This window comes from Armigeres subalbatus, chromosome 2 (genome assembly GCF_024139115.2).
Source record: "Armigeres subalbatus isolate Guangzhou_Male chromosome 2, GZ_Asu_2, whole genome shotgun sequence".
Classification (NCBI taxonomy): domain Eukaryota; kingdom Metazoa; phylum Arthropoda; class Insecta; order Diptera; family Culicidae; genus Armigeres; species Armigeres subalbatus.
Genome location: NC_085140.1, coordinates 134,818,644 through 134,834,636, shown reverse-complemented (window position 1 = coordinate 134,834,636; position 15,993 = coordinate 134,818,644). Strand labels below are relative to the sequence as shown.

Genomic DNA, 15,993 nt, shown 5'->3' with positions numbered 1-15,993 from the left:
TCCGGAGAGTAAACTGATTCTAATGTTTTGGAGAGTTGCCTTTTGTTCTAAAGTTTTGGAGAGTTGCCTTGTGCAAAGGCAAACGCCAGCAAGGATTCAGAGTCAGATTTGAGACGATCGTTGTCAAGTGAAGACAGAAATTAAGTAGTGCGGACAGACTTAAGTGCAGTGAAATTGAAGTAGTGTGGTGAAATAAAATAAAATGGCGTCACCCGACAATGGCCCAGTCGTGAGTTCGAAAATCGCTCCCCCGAAAAAGTAAGTTAAATTAATTCCGATGCGGAAATAATATATGTTGTACAATATTCCAATTCAAAATTGCTTATTACTTATTAGAGTTGAAGTGGATGGAATTGAATAAATAAAACAAACAAAATCAAATCCGATTTCAAAATGGCTACTCCGCTGTCGACCAGCATTTGAATATATCGATGGAAGCTCATAACTGGAGTATTGTATTGATTAATGGAGTGTCATTTGAAAGTAACATTGAACATGTATTAAATATGGTGGTTTATAATCACTATCTCGGCCTTCATAGCAGTTATTTGAAAGGACTCCAAATTTTTACCGCAAAAATAGCGTCGCTTGTTTCTGAAATGAGCGCAATACAAAATGGCGTCGATTATTTCAACACACTATTTTTTTCTAGACTTTTATTGGCTAAATAGCTTTATAATTACATTCTTCTGATGCAAAAAAAATATTCAGATAGTTAAATTTTAATTTAAAGTTTGCTCATTACCGGTTATGGTTCATGTCAAATAATTAAAAAAAAAACTATATTTGATTCCAAAATGGCGACATATGTTCGGCCAGCTTCAAAATATATCGGTATGAATTTCGCTTATCACTTGCAAGTTTATAGCTGGGAAACTAATTAACTAAGTAATGTTGTAAACATGTAAACATGGTGGCTGGTAATTTGGTAACATTCCTTCGACACACATAGCAATTGGTGTGGGACTGCAGATGAATTTCTTCCGCGGAAAAGCCGTTGATAGCTTCTGAAAGAAAAGAAAATGGCAACATACAATATCCTACTTGACTTTTTTAGCTACATAACTTCATAGTTGCATAATTCCGATGCAATAATAATACTGATTTTACAATACTTCAATTTAAAATGTTGCTTATTATGATTCAAGTTAAATAGAATAATTAAAACAAAAGCCTATCCCGATTTCAAAATGGCGACTAGGTTTCGATCATATATCGATAAATTACTGAAAATAGATTAATTGAGTAACAACAATTGAAGTTAATATTAAAAATGTGATAACTGATAGTCATTTTTTTTTGGCCCACATGGCAATTACTAGAAAGGACTTAAAATAAATTTCTACCGGAAAATGCTATGGATTATTACCGACATAATAAAAGATGGCGTCGATGATAATGAATTCCTACCGCAATATGGCATCGACTGCTACCGTCATAGTAAAAGATGGCGTCGATGATTTCAACAAATAACATTTTTTCTGGACTTTTAATAAATTAAATAGCTTTAGGGTTGCAACTCATTAAACACAAATATATATAATACTATATCTAGTTGATTTATTAACGTTTAACTTGAACGGGGTATAGTTTTGCATACACACTTAACCGACAATTTTTTTCTCGGTGAAATAAATTGACGAACATGACCGTAAAAGTTTATTTTCACTGATATCTCGTTAATAAATATGACGTTTATATAAGTTACTGAAACTCGGCAGTCAAATTTGCAATAGTAATCGGTAGTTCGTGATTCAGCTGAGTTTCGGTAAACCCATCTGTCATACGTGAAACCTCTGTCGCTGTTAAAAAACACGTGAAAACGCTTCGAAGCAAGGAATAATGGGAATTTCATCTTTAAATTTTTTGGTAAGCATTTAATCTATTTACACTATACATTTTGCATTGATATCAACATTGAAAGTAATAATATTTTCGTATTAATTTTAGCTTCGGCTGTATTTGAAACCAAAAAATGCTGCAGACAAAGCAAGATCGACCGTAGCCGCTTTGCCCGCTAGAGGTGGCTAAATTAAATATCCTTCAACATCGTTGGAAAACTATTCAGGGAAAAGAACCATTTGAGCAGCACCCACTATTTCCGTAATCAATGTTCAGAATTACAAATTACTACATCAGGACACGGTTTGTAATATTTGGTTAGTACACGGTAGTACATTCATTTTCATTTTGGTAGGCAAATTCATATTTGCAGTACCATTTCTAAAGTTTTGTTTAGCAATTTGTATGTATGTACAACAAGAAAAATACGACACGAAATACATTTTACTTTTATATTGATTGATGCTTTTAATATTTGTTTTTAATAATCTGGAAAAAATAATTATTTACTGAATTTCGGCAAAACACTTTACCGGCCCACTCGGCAACGCACTACCGAACGGCACGGTAAATTTTGACAGCTGGGTGGCAACGAACATTTAACGACCAATCGGTAGTTTGAACTTTTACCGAGATTTTTACCGAGATATCAGCTGTTGGATTCTCGGCAATTTATTTTGCCGGCCTCGGTGAAAAAAATTAAGTGTGTATAGTAGCATTAACAATTTGAAGTTCTACAAACACATCTTCATAAGATAACTTCTTAAACTAGCTATTGAATCTAGCGCACTATTTCCGAAGTTGTTGGTTGGGGCTTGTATCTCCAAAGAAAATCTAACTTCGGTAGAAAATGTCTACTAAGTTTGTACCAGAAAAACAAATCAAATTGGTGTCGATAGAGCATCTTTCCACTTATTGATTACAATGTCTAGAAGTAAATGGAGGTATTGTTCGTTATTTCGAGAACAGTAAACCCATAATTCATTTTCGGGTGTTTTTGAAGCTAAATAAAAATAAATTTAGCATCGTCTGTTTCATGTAATATTGAAAAAAAAAAAATTAATGATTCATATGTCATAAGGACACTTGACCCAGGTGATGTGTTTGATGAGAGTGAGTCGAACTGAGATGAAAATCCAATCTGAGCGGGTTGGTGTGTCAAAAGCACACTTGATCCGGGTGGATCATAATGAATTCAAAATTCAACCTCCGAGAGGGTTGATGTATTCGATGCGAGGAAGTCGATCTCAGATGAAAATCCAATCTCCGAGCGGGTTGGTATTGTAGCCTTCGCTCCATGGCTTAGATTATAAAGCATTAATTGCTAATCATTTAAGACTTTTAAATAGAATCACGCCAAAATCTAGCCTAGCACGATACGATCATAGTGCGGCGTCATTAAGCGCCTGCGTGATTAAAGTACTCAGCCAACAGCTCCGAAGGTCAAGTTTATTTGAAATCCGCCGAAGATGTTGAGAGAGAAAAGGTCGCGGCTGAACCCGAAACATTAGCGAACGCCTCAGCGTAAGCTTCCAGACTTCCGAACTATTTCAATGAAGTTCGCGGGAAATGCCGAATTCCTGTTCGGCCGAGGTCACCATCCTTAATCTGAGGGTAACGGCTTCAAATTCAATTTCTCCCAAACCGCCAACTGAAGCAGAAGTGTCGCGCCTTTTTTGTCCGTGATTCGTTTCTTGTTGAAGTGTAAGTTAATAAGTTAAGCAACGTGTTAGATTTTCTTAATTTAATTTTATTTATTTTGTTACGTAGTGCCAAGTTTGCTTAACAAACGTAGTGTGTGCGTTAGGATCAGTTTTGTGCGTTTCTCGAAGAAATTGTCCAGGTAATGTGCTCCGCGTGCTCGTTGTTTCCCGTGCATTGTGTATAATTAATTGTCCTTTATGTAGCCGACCGCTACGTTTGTCGCAGGCAATCGCGTCACACCGCCATCGTTGGGACGAAAGATTCCCGGCATCCGTCGCCGGAGGGGGCCAACCCGTCAACAGATTGGTCCCAATTCCAATCGTGGTCGCCAATTGCCACGCATCGTCGCTAAGAGGGGTCAGCGAGTACCCCCCCCCCCCTCCTGGGGGATTGGCTACGTCACCAACGGCCATTTATCGCTGCGAACTTCGATCGCTTTCCGCCGTCTACCAGGAGCGCAACAGTACCGGTAGGCGAACAACAGTCGGTGAGTCAAGCGATCTTTTTTTGTCGAGTGGGGCGTCCGGTGAGGACGCCTCGGAGGATTTTTTTGTGCCGACCGTAGGTCGATGACTGACTGAGTCAGGAATTTGGACGCGTCCATAAAATTTTGAGGTTGGATGTGGAATTTATAAAACGTAATTCGTGAACGACCCATCCAACCTCTATTGTTAGACACCCGGGTGTGAAGTTACTCGTCGTCCATTGATTGCTGAATGAGGATAGGACGACACAATGCATGAGCACGCTAGAATAGAGTAGATAGAAAAAACGCACACACAGACAGGACAAATGTAGTTTGTAGAAAGTCATTGAGCAAAATACAACATTAAACATGCTAGCAAAATTAATTATGTTCTTCGTTTCTATCAATAAATAAAATTCCGGCTGTGTTGTCAAACCGATGGATTATTGTTAGATGTTCTGCGTTATAGTTTTGAAGAGAGAAAGTGTTTTCCCGTTGCTTCGGTTCGTTTAATGTTAGGTTTGAATGTCTTCCGCGTGGCGGAATTTGACTGTTTGCGCATGCTCTTCCGCGTTGGTTGCGCCTCTGGTGGACTTTAGTTGAAGTTACCAGTGATGAAAAGAGAACGTGCAACGTAGCATTGCTGGTTGCAACGTTGGAGGGTATGCGTGATCTCATACTGTACTTTGGAGAAATAGTTTGGAAGTTTTGAGATTTATGCTGAGGTGTGGTAGGGTAGTTTCCCGAGTTTCTGCGTAGTTAGTAGGCGGGCTGGCTCGATCTCCTCTTCGGAGTTTTCAAATGGACTCGCCCTGAGGCAGTCTCAACCGGGCAATTCAGACGCGTCGTGCGGTCTCCGAATGGAGTGGCGCTTAAGCCGCACGATTTTCTAAAGTATCGGCCAGCGCCGACTACAGTATGTCAAAAGGACACTTGATCCGGGTGGATCATAATGAATTCAAAATTCAACCTCCGAGAGGGTTGGTGTATTTGATGCGAGGAAGTCGATCTCAGATGAAAATCCAATCTCCGAGCGGGTTGGTGTGTCAAAAGGACACTTGATTCGGGTGAATCACAAAACGTTGAACATAAACCTCTGAGTGGGTTATTGCACTTCTGCTATTGTTATCTGGTTTATCTTCTTCATCACCCGAATGATCTAGAGCCTGGTAAGCTCGTAACAGATGTTCAGGTTTGAAGTAAACCACAACAAGGCAAATACAATACTGGTTGGATATCACAACGAGTGGAAAATAAACCTCTGAGTTGTTTTTTTGTGCGTCTTTATTACCCGAAGGATCTAAAGCCTGGTAGGCTCGTAATGAATATTCAGCTACGAATTAAAAACTGAAATCAAAAGAATTGAGATAACGTACCTGATTTTTTATTTGATTCTCTACATCTCTCATTTTTCAATTTAAGCGTTTGAATATAAATTCTTTGGTCTCCCACTGGTAGGATTCTCGACAACATACTGAGGCTTCAACAGAGATGTCTGTCTATAGTTGTAAATTAGCTCTCAAGGCCGTGTTTCTTGAATGGGCGAAAACCGGCCCCGGAATCTCATGGATGAACTCCTCATAGATGAGCTTCAATACCGGTTAGAAGAAATGCTGTGACTGAAATAAATAAAGTTAAATTAATCGATTTGATAATAATAATAAGAAGGCGTCTTTTGAGATTAAAATTCAGAAACATTTTCTTGTGTCTTTATTGGGCAATTGTAGAAGTACAAGTATTTGAAATGGAATATATGAGTAAACCAAAGATCGCTAAATATTTCAAAACATTAAAACTGTTTAATTTAAATCCATAGGAAAATTACAAGACAAACGGACTCGGCTGATCTAGCGAAGGAATTAGAGGAAGAAAGAAAACGAAACGCGTCTTTGGTCATGAAATTAAAAAAAGCCAAATCGAACATAAAATCATTCGAAAGATCTGGAGAGTCAGGCAGTTTCGCTCGCTTGCACTCTACTATGCGCGATGACATTTCAGCTGAAGGTCACACTTCAGTACTTATGTCATCTATGAGTAATTTATCATTCGCGTCGCTGCAAGTACCGGAATGTAAGCCTGCGGATGGGGAGGAGGATGTTGATCGAAAGTGCTATGAGCAATGGAAATTATTATTGGAAGCCTCTATGCAGCTAGCTGGAGTGGTAGACGAGACAACAAAAATGAATATATTCAGAATCAAGGCAGGATCCAAGTTATTGGATGTCCTCGAGGGAACAACATCCAACGCGGATGCTCCCGACATTACACTCTCCCCATATTCGAATGCAGTACATCGTTTGGACGCTTTTTTCGGATCAAGAGAATATACTTTCATGCAGCGGCAGAAGCTAAGATCGCTGACGCAACAACCCGGAGAGAAGGACGTTGCATACGTGAAAAGAGTTATCGCAGTAGCGAAACTCTGCGATTTCAGCGATGCTAATCTGGGAGAACAAGTGGCAGACACAATCCAGTCCCATGCGTTAAACCGAAGAGTTCGAGAGATCGGAAGGAAGATACTACGGAAAGGAGGCTCCATTGCAGACCTTTTGGAAAAAGTGAGAACAGTGGAAATGGAACAATTGAACGAGGAAATATTCGCCAAGAGTCACGGAACAAAGCAGGCCGAGGTCTCAGCTGTTGCCTATGGTCAGGCAAGAGATGATCAATCATGGAAAAACAACGAGAACACGACAAGGTATCGTCAGCAACAATTTTCACAACCAAGATACTTCGCGACTGCTTCGGGTAGCGGCGTAAATGCGACGAGGTACCAAGCGGTCCAAGAGCAAAGGAATAGCGGAAACTTCAGAGGAAATCGAGGAGGCAGGGGATTCGATCGGCGACAATTCACCCGTAATACGACGACACGTATCGAGTGTTGGCGGTGCTTGAGCAGGTATCACCAACCATCCGAATGCCATGCTATTACCAAGCTATGCCGTAACTGTCAGCGTAAGGGACATATTGAGAGAGCCTGTCATCAGCGGCTATCGTCAGGAAATGCTAAACGTCGGAACAGCAACGATAATAAGGACACGCCACATTCGAAAAAGATCGCGATTGTCAAAAAGGATGAGGACGACTCGGCCGATGAATCCGTAAGTGCCCCTAATACAGAATGATTCGATGCTCTAATATAAATTTGCTTATCATCTATATATAAGAATTGGCTCGAACTTACATGTGAAATCGATTGCTTCATGATGCGTTTGTTATTCTTTTGTTTTTTTTAACTACAAACTGAACTGCATCGAAGAAAATTTTGATTTGTATCAAAACGTAATATTTTCTATTATTTTTATTAATCGATTATAGGAGAGCGGTTTACCAACACTGATTATAAAATCAGAGATTGAAAACGTAGAGCTTATTGATGTTTGTAAACCCCAAGACAGAGAGCCATGTATTGCTAAAGAGACAGAAATAAACAAACAAGAAAAATCAGTAAAATTGGAAAACTCCACGGTTGGTTAACTTTAATAGTATAATAGTATTGTGCGATTATTAGTTCTCATATCCCAAGCAGCACAAGTCAAACAGAAAAGGTTGCAGCAACTTGATTGTGACTAAATCTGGTCACATAATAGTTGCAGTAACCTAGGTGAAACATGTGTGCTGCTAGGGATGTTTCAGACAAACCCCAAACATATTCGAAACTTTCAAAATTCTTCATATATTGGAAAACCAGATGGAATCATAGTAGGCAGAATAGCAGGTGTAGAAGTAACCTTCCTAATAGATTCTGGGGCGGATGTTAACACAGTAGGAGCTGGTACTTTTGAAGTCCTCATGAACAAAGCTGAGTCGAGACAAGAATTGTTCTGTGTGCAAAACGGGAGTGATTTGCCACTCAAAGCCTATGCAACGTCGGCAGAGATTCGAGTATTGGCAACGTTCGAAGCAGAACTTGTCATTAGCGAAGACTCGCTGCATGGAGAAGTTTTATGTTGTTCAGAACGCGCAGGCCCTTCTTGGTAGAAATACAGCAGTGAGGTACAGTGTACTTCAACTCGGATTAGATGTCCCTTTGCGTATGGAGACAAAATGCAATTTCCCGGGAGAAATGTATTCATTAAACATTAGTAGGGAATTTCCCAAGTTCAATGTCGCCCCAGTGGTCCTAAATTACGATGAATCTATGGCTCCTTCACGAAAAATATTTACCAGCATTCCTCCATCGTTCCGAGCAGAAACAGAACGGCGGCTAAATGAGTTATTGCAATCAGGTATAATAGAGCATGTTGACAATACCATGGACAAATCCTACTGCTCGTCGCTTTTGGTCGTCCCAAAAGGGAAACATGATATACGGTTAGTGGTAGATCTAAGGGGACCAAACAAGGCCATTATTCGCAGTCCTTTTAAGATGCCTACATTGGAATCGATTATGATCGATCTGCCCGGTAGTAAATGGTTTTCCACAATCGATCTCACCAGCGCATTTTTTCATATGATGTTGGATGAAAAGTCACGGCATCTGACGAATTTTTTCGCTGGTAACGGTATGTACCGTTTCAAGAGGCTGCCATTTGGGCTCACAAATGCTCCGGACATCTTTCAGGAAATTCTCCAGACTGAAGTTTTAGCTGGTTGCAAAGGCGTCCGCAATTATCTCGACGATATATTTGTGTTCGGTTCGACAAAGGCGGAGCACGACGAAAATTTGAAAGCTGTAATGGAAAGACTCAGCGAGCATAATGTGTCCATTAATAAGGAGAAAAGCGTTTTCTGTCGACAATCTGTCAAGTTTATCGGGTTCCAAGTTGGCCAAGATGGTTTGAAATTCGAGGAAGAGAAACTTAAGGCAATCCGTCAGTTTAGAAGACCGGAAACACAACAGGAAGTTAAGAGTTTTTTGGGCCTCATGAACTTTGGCGAGAGGTTTATTATAAGCAGAGCCGAAAAAACTGAGAACCTGAGAGCACTGGCTAAATCCGACCATTTTTACTGGAATACGGACCTAGAGGAAGAATTTCGATTCATGAAAGAAAAGGCCTTGAAAACGATTTCCAAGCTAGGCTTTTTCGATATTCGTGACGAAACGGAGTTGTTCGTCGATGCTTCCCCAACCGGATTAGGCGCGGTTCTGGTACAGTATAGCAGCAATGGAATACCTCGAATAATTTCATGCGCATCGAAGGCGCTGACTGTGACAGAACAAAAATACCCCCAAACCCAAAAGGAGGCGCTAGCAATAGTTTGGGGGGTGGAGCGATTCACCTTCTACCTGACAGCAAAAACGTTCGTGGTGCGGACGGACTCGGAAGCAAACGAGTTTATTTTCGGAGAAGGATTAAAGACAAGCAAGCGATCAGTGTCCAGAGCAGAAGCATGGGCATTGAGGCTGCAAGGCTACGATTTTTCAATTAAACGAATTCCTGGTCACCTCAATGTGGCCGATGCACTCTCCCGCTTGATATCGAAGTCTCAGGTTGATGAACCCTTTGATGAACATGATGAAAGGCATTTGCTCTACTCATTGGACATTGAGGGCATGAAGATTACATGGCAAGACATCCAGTTAGAATCGGAAATTGATGTGGAAACTAGCGAAGTTCGGAGTTCCATGGAATCAGGGTTGTGGTTAAAGAAGCAATCACAGTACAAACTACATGAGAAAGATCTTCGTTTGCTAGGTCCGATCATATTCAAAGAGGATAAGATTATACTGCCTTTGAAACTTCGAGAAAAGGCGCTGCTTGAAGCGCACCAAGGACATATAGGTATTCCTGCGATGAAGCGTATTCTGCGTGAATACTTTTGGTGGCCTGGAATAAGTTCAGACGTGGAACAGTTTGTCAAAAAATGCATCACATGCGTAACAATCTCCAGGAAGAACCCCCCCATACCTCTGTCGAGCCGTCCACTTCCAGAAGGGCCATGGGAAATTTTGCAAGTGGATTTCCTTACCGTTCATGGATGCGGTTTTGGCGAATTTATGGTTCTAGTTGATACGTATTCACGATTTATATCGGTAGTGGAAATGCGTTCAATTGATGCAAAAACTACAAATGAAGCTCTACAAAAGATATTTTTCATCTGGGGCCTTCCTTTAGTCATTCATTTAGTCATTCATTGAATTTTGGGAACAGAAGGGTGTCAAGATTAGAAAATCAATTCCCCTATGTCCGCAAACGAACGGATCAGTCGAGCGCCAAAATCAGGCTATTATCAAAGCCCTGACTGCAGCAAAGCTTGAAGGTGTAAACTGGAGAAAGGCGTTAGAGATGTATGTACACGTGCACAATAAAGTTAAGCCTCATTCAAGGTTGTATGTTACACCGTTTGAATTACTAGTAGGCTGGAAACACAGAGGTACGTTTCCAGCCTTGTGGGATTCGAAACGAGAGAAGATAGACCGTGAAGCCATTCGAGAAAGAGATGCGCTTACAAAGCTTCAGAGTGCAACGTATGCTGATGCTCGCCGAGGAGCAAAACATTCAGACATCACCGTTGGCGATGTCGTGATAATGGCCACCTCTAAGAAGAATAAGACAGATCCCTCTTTTTCTGAGGAACGTTATACAGTTTTAATGAGAAACGGAGCAAAAGTTGAAGTGAGAAGCAGTAGAGGAGTACAATACTCTCGTAATGTTCAAGACTTGAAGAAAGTACCGATATCAACCAATGAAAACTGCGAAGAGGAAGATTTTGAAGAAAAGATGAGTAACATGAATCAATCGGCTGCAATTGTAGAACCAACTTCTGAACAACCAACATCGAAACCGCATCGGATTGTCCGTAAGTCGGAACGGCTAAAAGAATACGAGGAAACAAAAGCACGTCGGGATGCTCGTAAATCAAATAAACTGACGAACGATAAGAAGAGGGTTACTGAAGAGACGGATGAAGATAAGCATGAAACGGATAAGCATAAACCAACGGAATCAAGCCTCAAGCAGAACCGTAAACCAGATATACTACACGACATTGAAAAGGATGTTAGTGCGGATAAAGGAGAGGCCCTGACTGAAATGGTGGAAGTAGGTGTTTTTGAACCGATTGAATCGAATTCACACGAGAGCGTCTGTGAACCAAGCAAGCATAGAGACGAAAACATGAAGGCGCTTGAAAATATTTCAAAGCAGGCAGTAAATCAGGAAACGTCTGACTGCATTGAGAAGGTTGAGGCAGAGGCTATGGAGCCAAGACCACACCGCAACATCCGTAAACCGGGGAAACTAAAAAATATGTTCATGTACCGCATTTACCAGTAAAGTAAGGTATGTAAAAGTATGTAATTTTATTTAAAACCTTTTAAGATTATTCCATTTCAGATGACAAAACCAACAGACGGCAAGTCAGTTCAAATGTAAACGATACTCCAAAAATTTTAAATTTGAATTTCATTTTTTTATTGATTTTTTTGAATTTGGAAAACCGTTGGAAATGGAAGGATTAATAAATATGGTTAACATTATAAAAAGTAAATGGAATAATTGTTTGTTTTCTTGTTGAAATGAATTACAGGACATGTCATAGTTCCATAGCTCATCACATGGAATATTCTTATTAATGAAAAGTTTATTATTACAATTATTTTAATTCATGAACTTAAACTCGGTACTAACCTTCGGACAAAATGTAATTCCTTTGCGACGGTTTCAATCGTTTTCGGAAATCCATCTCGCTACAAAGAGCGCCAACTATCTTCGTGGTCAAGCAAATACCGTTGATCGTATACGCAGGTACCTTTTCATCCTGATCCGAAAGCTCATCTACAATTAATGGCAGCCGCTCCTGACTTGACCGCCAGATTCCCATATTACAAACAGACGTAACAGCTTGAACATTTTCCTGAAAAAATCATCGCCCAACCCCTCTACCATCATTTTGCGAGCATGTTAGACGAAACAATGTTTCGTAAGACATTGTTACCTGAAGGTGCTGGAGTGAAATGTCAAACTCGAAGGATTACGATGCTATAGCAAAAGCACCGCGTTTACATATGTATAAATTGCAGATTATTCTGAGTGTACAGTTGTAGAAAAACCTTCGCATTAGAAGCCCACCATATTATAACATCTTTGAGGAGAAAAATATATATAGCTCTTTTAGTGGAATGTATTCAACCGTCTAAGACGAATTAAGTACTGTCCATTTAATTCCACCAGTTAATTTTCGTTATCTTTGCAGATACGTATTTCGACCACAACTGTGTGGTCGTCTTCAGTGTCTTGTACTTGACTCGACTGAAGTCGTACTTAATTCGTCTTAGACGGTTGATCTTTGAGGAATTGCTATAGCCAAAATTTATGTTTGCCACACACGAATAACATGATTGGATTTTTGTCAGTGTAGCACCTATTCTCCACACGCAAAAAAATGTTGCGGTCGAAACTACCATTCCGAGGGTTAATTTAAGAATACGCACCGACGATTTTCAGCAGACAACAAACCCGTTTGATTTTACTACACTACTAAAAATCCACACATATTTATTGGCAAAAATCCATAGATTTAACTTATGATGTATATCAGCGCACACATAACCATTTTCCACGCGAACTACTAATAAAATATATATCCAAATAAACTTTATGTGTGGTCTCGAATTAGCAATTATTTAATTTATGTGTGGTTCTACATCGATTATATTAGGGTGGAGCTATTGCAAAATTTTATAACGGTGGTGTAGGGATCAGAGGAAAGTATATGAAGCAGATTAAATTAGTCAAGTTGTGGTCCTACGCCAATCCATTATTATTTACATTCGGTAAAATGGTCGAATCCAAATTTTGACATGGGTTTGTAAAACCTACCGATCTGATTTTTGGCGGTAACGAACAACGGAGCGAACAATAGCTCGTGAACAACGATAGAAGTTCGTGATGGAGATAGAAAGAGAAAGAAAGATTCGGAAGGGGCTTTGAGCAAAGCCCATTTGAAATGAGACATCAGTTTGGTGTAGAATGTGGTTAGCGACGGACGTCATCCAGTCAGGTGAACCACCGGCCACCGGCCACCGCCTCGAAAATGGCCGGCGGATCACGACAAATGGCGCAGTGCTCCCAAGGAAGGTATAAAAAAATATATAATGAAAAAATCCGGTTGCAATGTACGGAATCAGGCTTTGGGTGTGATGAACAAAGCCTAATGTAGAAAATGAAGCTCCGGTTGCGATGGACGGATAGCTTCTTTGCAAAATGGATTCCGGGAGATATGAACGGTATCCAATAATATTTTGTAGGATGACAGAAATTGATGGATGTAATCCAAAGCTCCGGTTGCTATGAACGGAGTGTTCTTGAATGACTGAATCCCATAGAAAATTGAAGGGAAATTTTCTGGATGAAATGAAGGGAATAGGCTTCGGAAGAAATGAACGAAGCCCGAATAATGAATTGTAAGCATCCGGTTGTCATGGACGGAGTGCTTTCATATTTATCGAAATCCGGTTGCAATGTACGGTTTCCACGAAAATAGTGAAAAGCGGATATGGCAAAAAAAGTGAAATTAGTCCGGTTGCAATGAACGGAATCAATTTCGGGTGAAGTGTTACGAATAATTTCTAACATGTGAAGTTTGATTAAGGTGTAATACATATTGGACGAAAGAAAAAGAGAAAACTTCGAATGATTCACTATCGTCAAATGGCAAAACGTCTATTTTCATCCGTTGCGAAATCAAAACTGTTAGTGCATTACCTAGCGATAATACAAACACTCGCTCAATAAATTTGGTCGTTTGCAGTGATCGGTTGGCAATTTTTGTATGGATAATTAATTTTTTTCTGAATTTGTTCCTTGACTGATTTTTATGAGTCTGAAAAACTGAACGTGAACAATGATACCTTCTTGAGATACCTTTCTGATTTTGTTGCTCGATTGTTGTTCTTGAGCCTGAAAAACTCAACTCATGATAGCAAAACGAAAATCAGCATTTCCATTCGTGTTGAGATATAATAATATGTAAAATTCATTTCAGATTCTTCAGCCTTAGAGTAAAATCAGCAGTGATTCAAATCGTTCGGGGCTATCAGTTTGAATATGAATCTGGAACATTCATTTTCCCAGCAGCTGTTCTAGATTCAATTTTTATACCAGTCAAATGTCAAAAATATAAAACTGGTATAACGCTCCGTTCTATTTTCTGCAGATATGAACCACGACTGAATCACGAGATTCAAATATGTTTCAATTGTTTTGGTGTATGAATGCGTCATTTTATCTACGGATCAATCCACTTTGCCATTACGGCACCTTTCTTGGCAGCAACATAATGATTTCATTTAATTGAAAATTTGGAAAACATGAATGGAACACTGCTGGAGAAACCAACATGTTTGTTCTATTTTGCTCCAGATGCAAACTAGAATAGTGGTCGAAAATTTGGAATGAGACTGAATCACTCCTGATTTCACTCTCAAAGCTCAACTCTTGATAGCAAGCCCAAAATCAGCATTTTTTATTCGCCTAGAGATAGTTTAAGCAGATTAGATTATTGAAACTTTTTTTTCTGATTTTGTGGCTTGATTTCTTCTTGAGCCTGAAAAACTCAACACACATGATAGCAAACCCGATCAGCATTTTAATTTGTTTAGAGATATAATATGCAACTTGAATTTTTTTATTTTGTTGCTTCATTTGTGTTTTAAGCCTGGTAAACACATGCTAGCAAAACAAAATCAACGATCGTTTTAGTGTAAAATAAGCTTTAGAACAATAAACTAATATTCATAACAAATATGTTGTCGAACATTTTCGGGCTTCGATGTTTGAGGGATACCCAAGTAACCACTAAGCCGTTAAAAATGGCATTAATTCGATTCTATAGTCACATTAATGACATTGTAACAGTGCTGATAAGATCTAAATTGCACTTGAGTGCTGCTCAAAAGCCGCTTTTGGCGAATTATTTTTCCAATTATTTGGCTACTATTTTTCCACGCCTATGCGAAAATGTCAAAATATTTAGACGAGTTGAAAACGAGAAAAAAAATGAAACGAAAAATATTTATTTACATTCTGAAGCGTTCTATCTTTTTTCTTCCAGTTGGGACTTGATGATTTTTTGTTAATTTTATTAAACTCTGGTCTTGAACTGTGTTCATTACAATGGATTTGCTTTTAGTTGGTCGCTGAGTTTGCCATCTGATCCATCTCCGATCGAATGTTAATGAATAGAAAGATTCTGTCTTCTTCCATGTCAATGGTGAGGAAAATGTACAAAAAATATAATCCGTATACGAATCACTTATTCACCTGAATCACCTGAATTATGCATCCTAAGTAAACGCTACTTGAAGATGCTGTATGCTCTGTTGATGCTGATTTTGTTTAAACTACATTTCAGTTGTTTTCAAACTGAATAAATAATAAATTCAACTAAATATTTTATTATACATAGAATTTTATTTTGAGAGTAGAGGTGAAGGGGATTGTAGGGATCAGAGGAAAGTATATGAAGCAGATTAAATTAGTCAAGTTGTGGTCCTACGCCAATCCATTATTATTTACATTCGGTAAAATGGTCGAATGGTTTGTAAAACCTACCGATCTGATTTTTGGCGGTAACGAACAACGGAGCGAACAATAGCTCGTGAACAACGATAGAAGTTCGTGATGGAGATAGAAAGAGAAAGAAAGATTCGGAAGGGGCTTTGAGCAAAGCCCATTTGAAATGAGACATCAGTTTGGTGTAGAATGTGGTTAGCGACGGACGTCATCCAGTCAGGTGAACCACCGGCCACCGGCCACCGCCTCGAAAATGGCCGGCGGATCACGACAGGTGGCACATATATCTTATATAAATATTTTTGGCAGTGTATGCGCGCAGTAAAAATCAACTGTGGTCCTGGTGGAATGTTGTTGCATGAACTGAATCAGTGGTGTATTTGTCCGAATGCGTGGTTAATTTATTGCCAATTCCAGCTCTCGATGGATTTTTGGGAAAATCATAGATCGCACTTCGAGCAGTGATGTCAAATGTTTTAGATTATATATTATTATTTCAAAGTTCATCTAAATGTATGAAAC

At 39.4% G+C, this 15,993-nt stretch overlaps 1 protein-coding gene across 1 annotated transcript; it reads left to right on the top strand.

The window, feature by feature from the left end:
• Nucleotides 1-5,640: 5,640 nt before the first annotated feature.
• Nucleotides 5,641-7,993, top strand: LOC134209257 (uncharacterized). The gene is made up of 3 exons (XM_062685238.1): nt 5,641-7,113; nt 7,331-7,480; nt 7,649-7,993. The coding sequence occupies exons 1-3, from the start codon at nt 5,908-5,910 to the stop codon at nt 7,991-7,993; spliced, it is 1,701 nt and encodes a 566-aa protein (XP_062541222.1). The 5' UTR covers nt 5,641-5,907.
• Nucleotides 7,994-15,993: the final 8,000 nt, after the last annotated feature.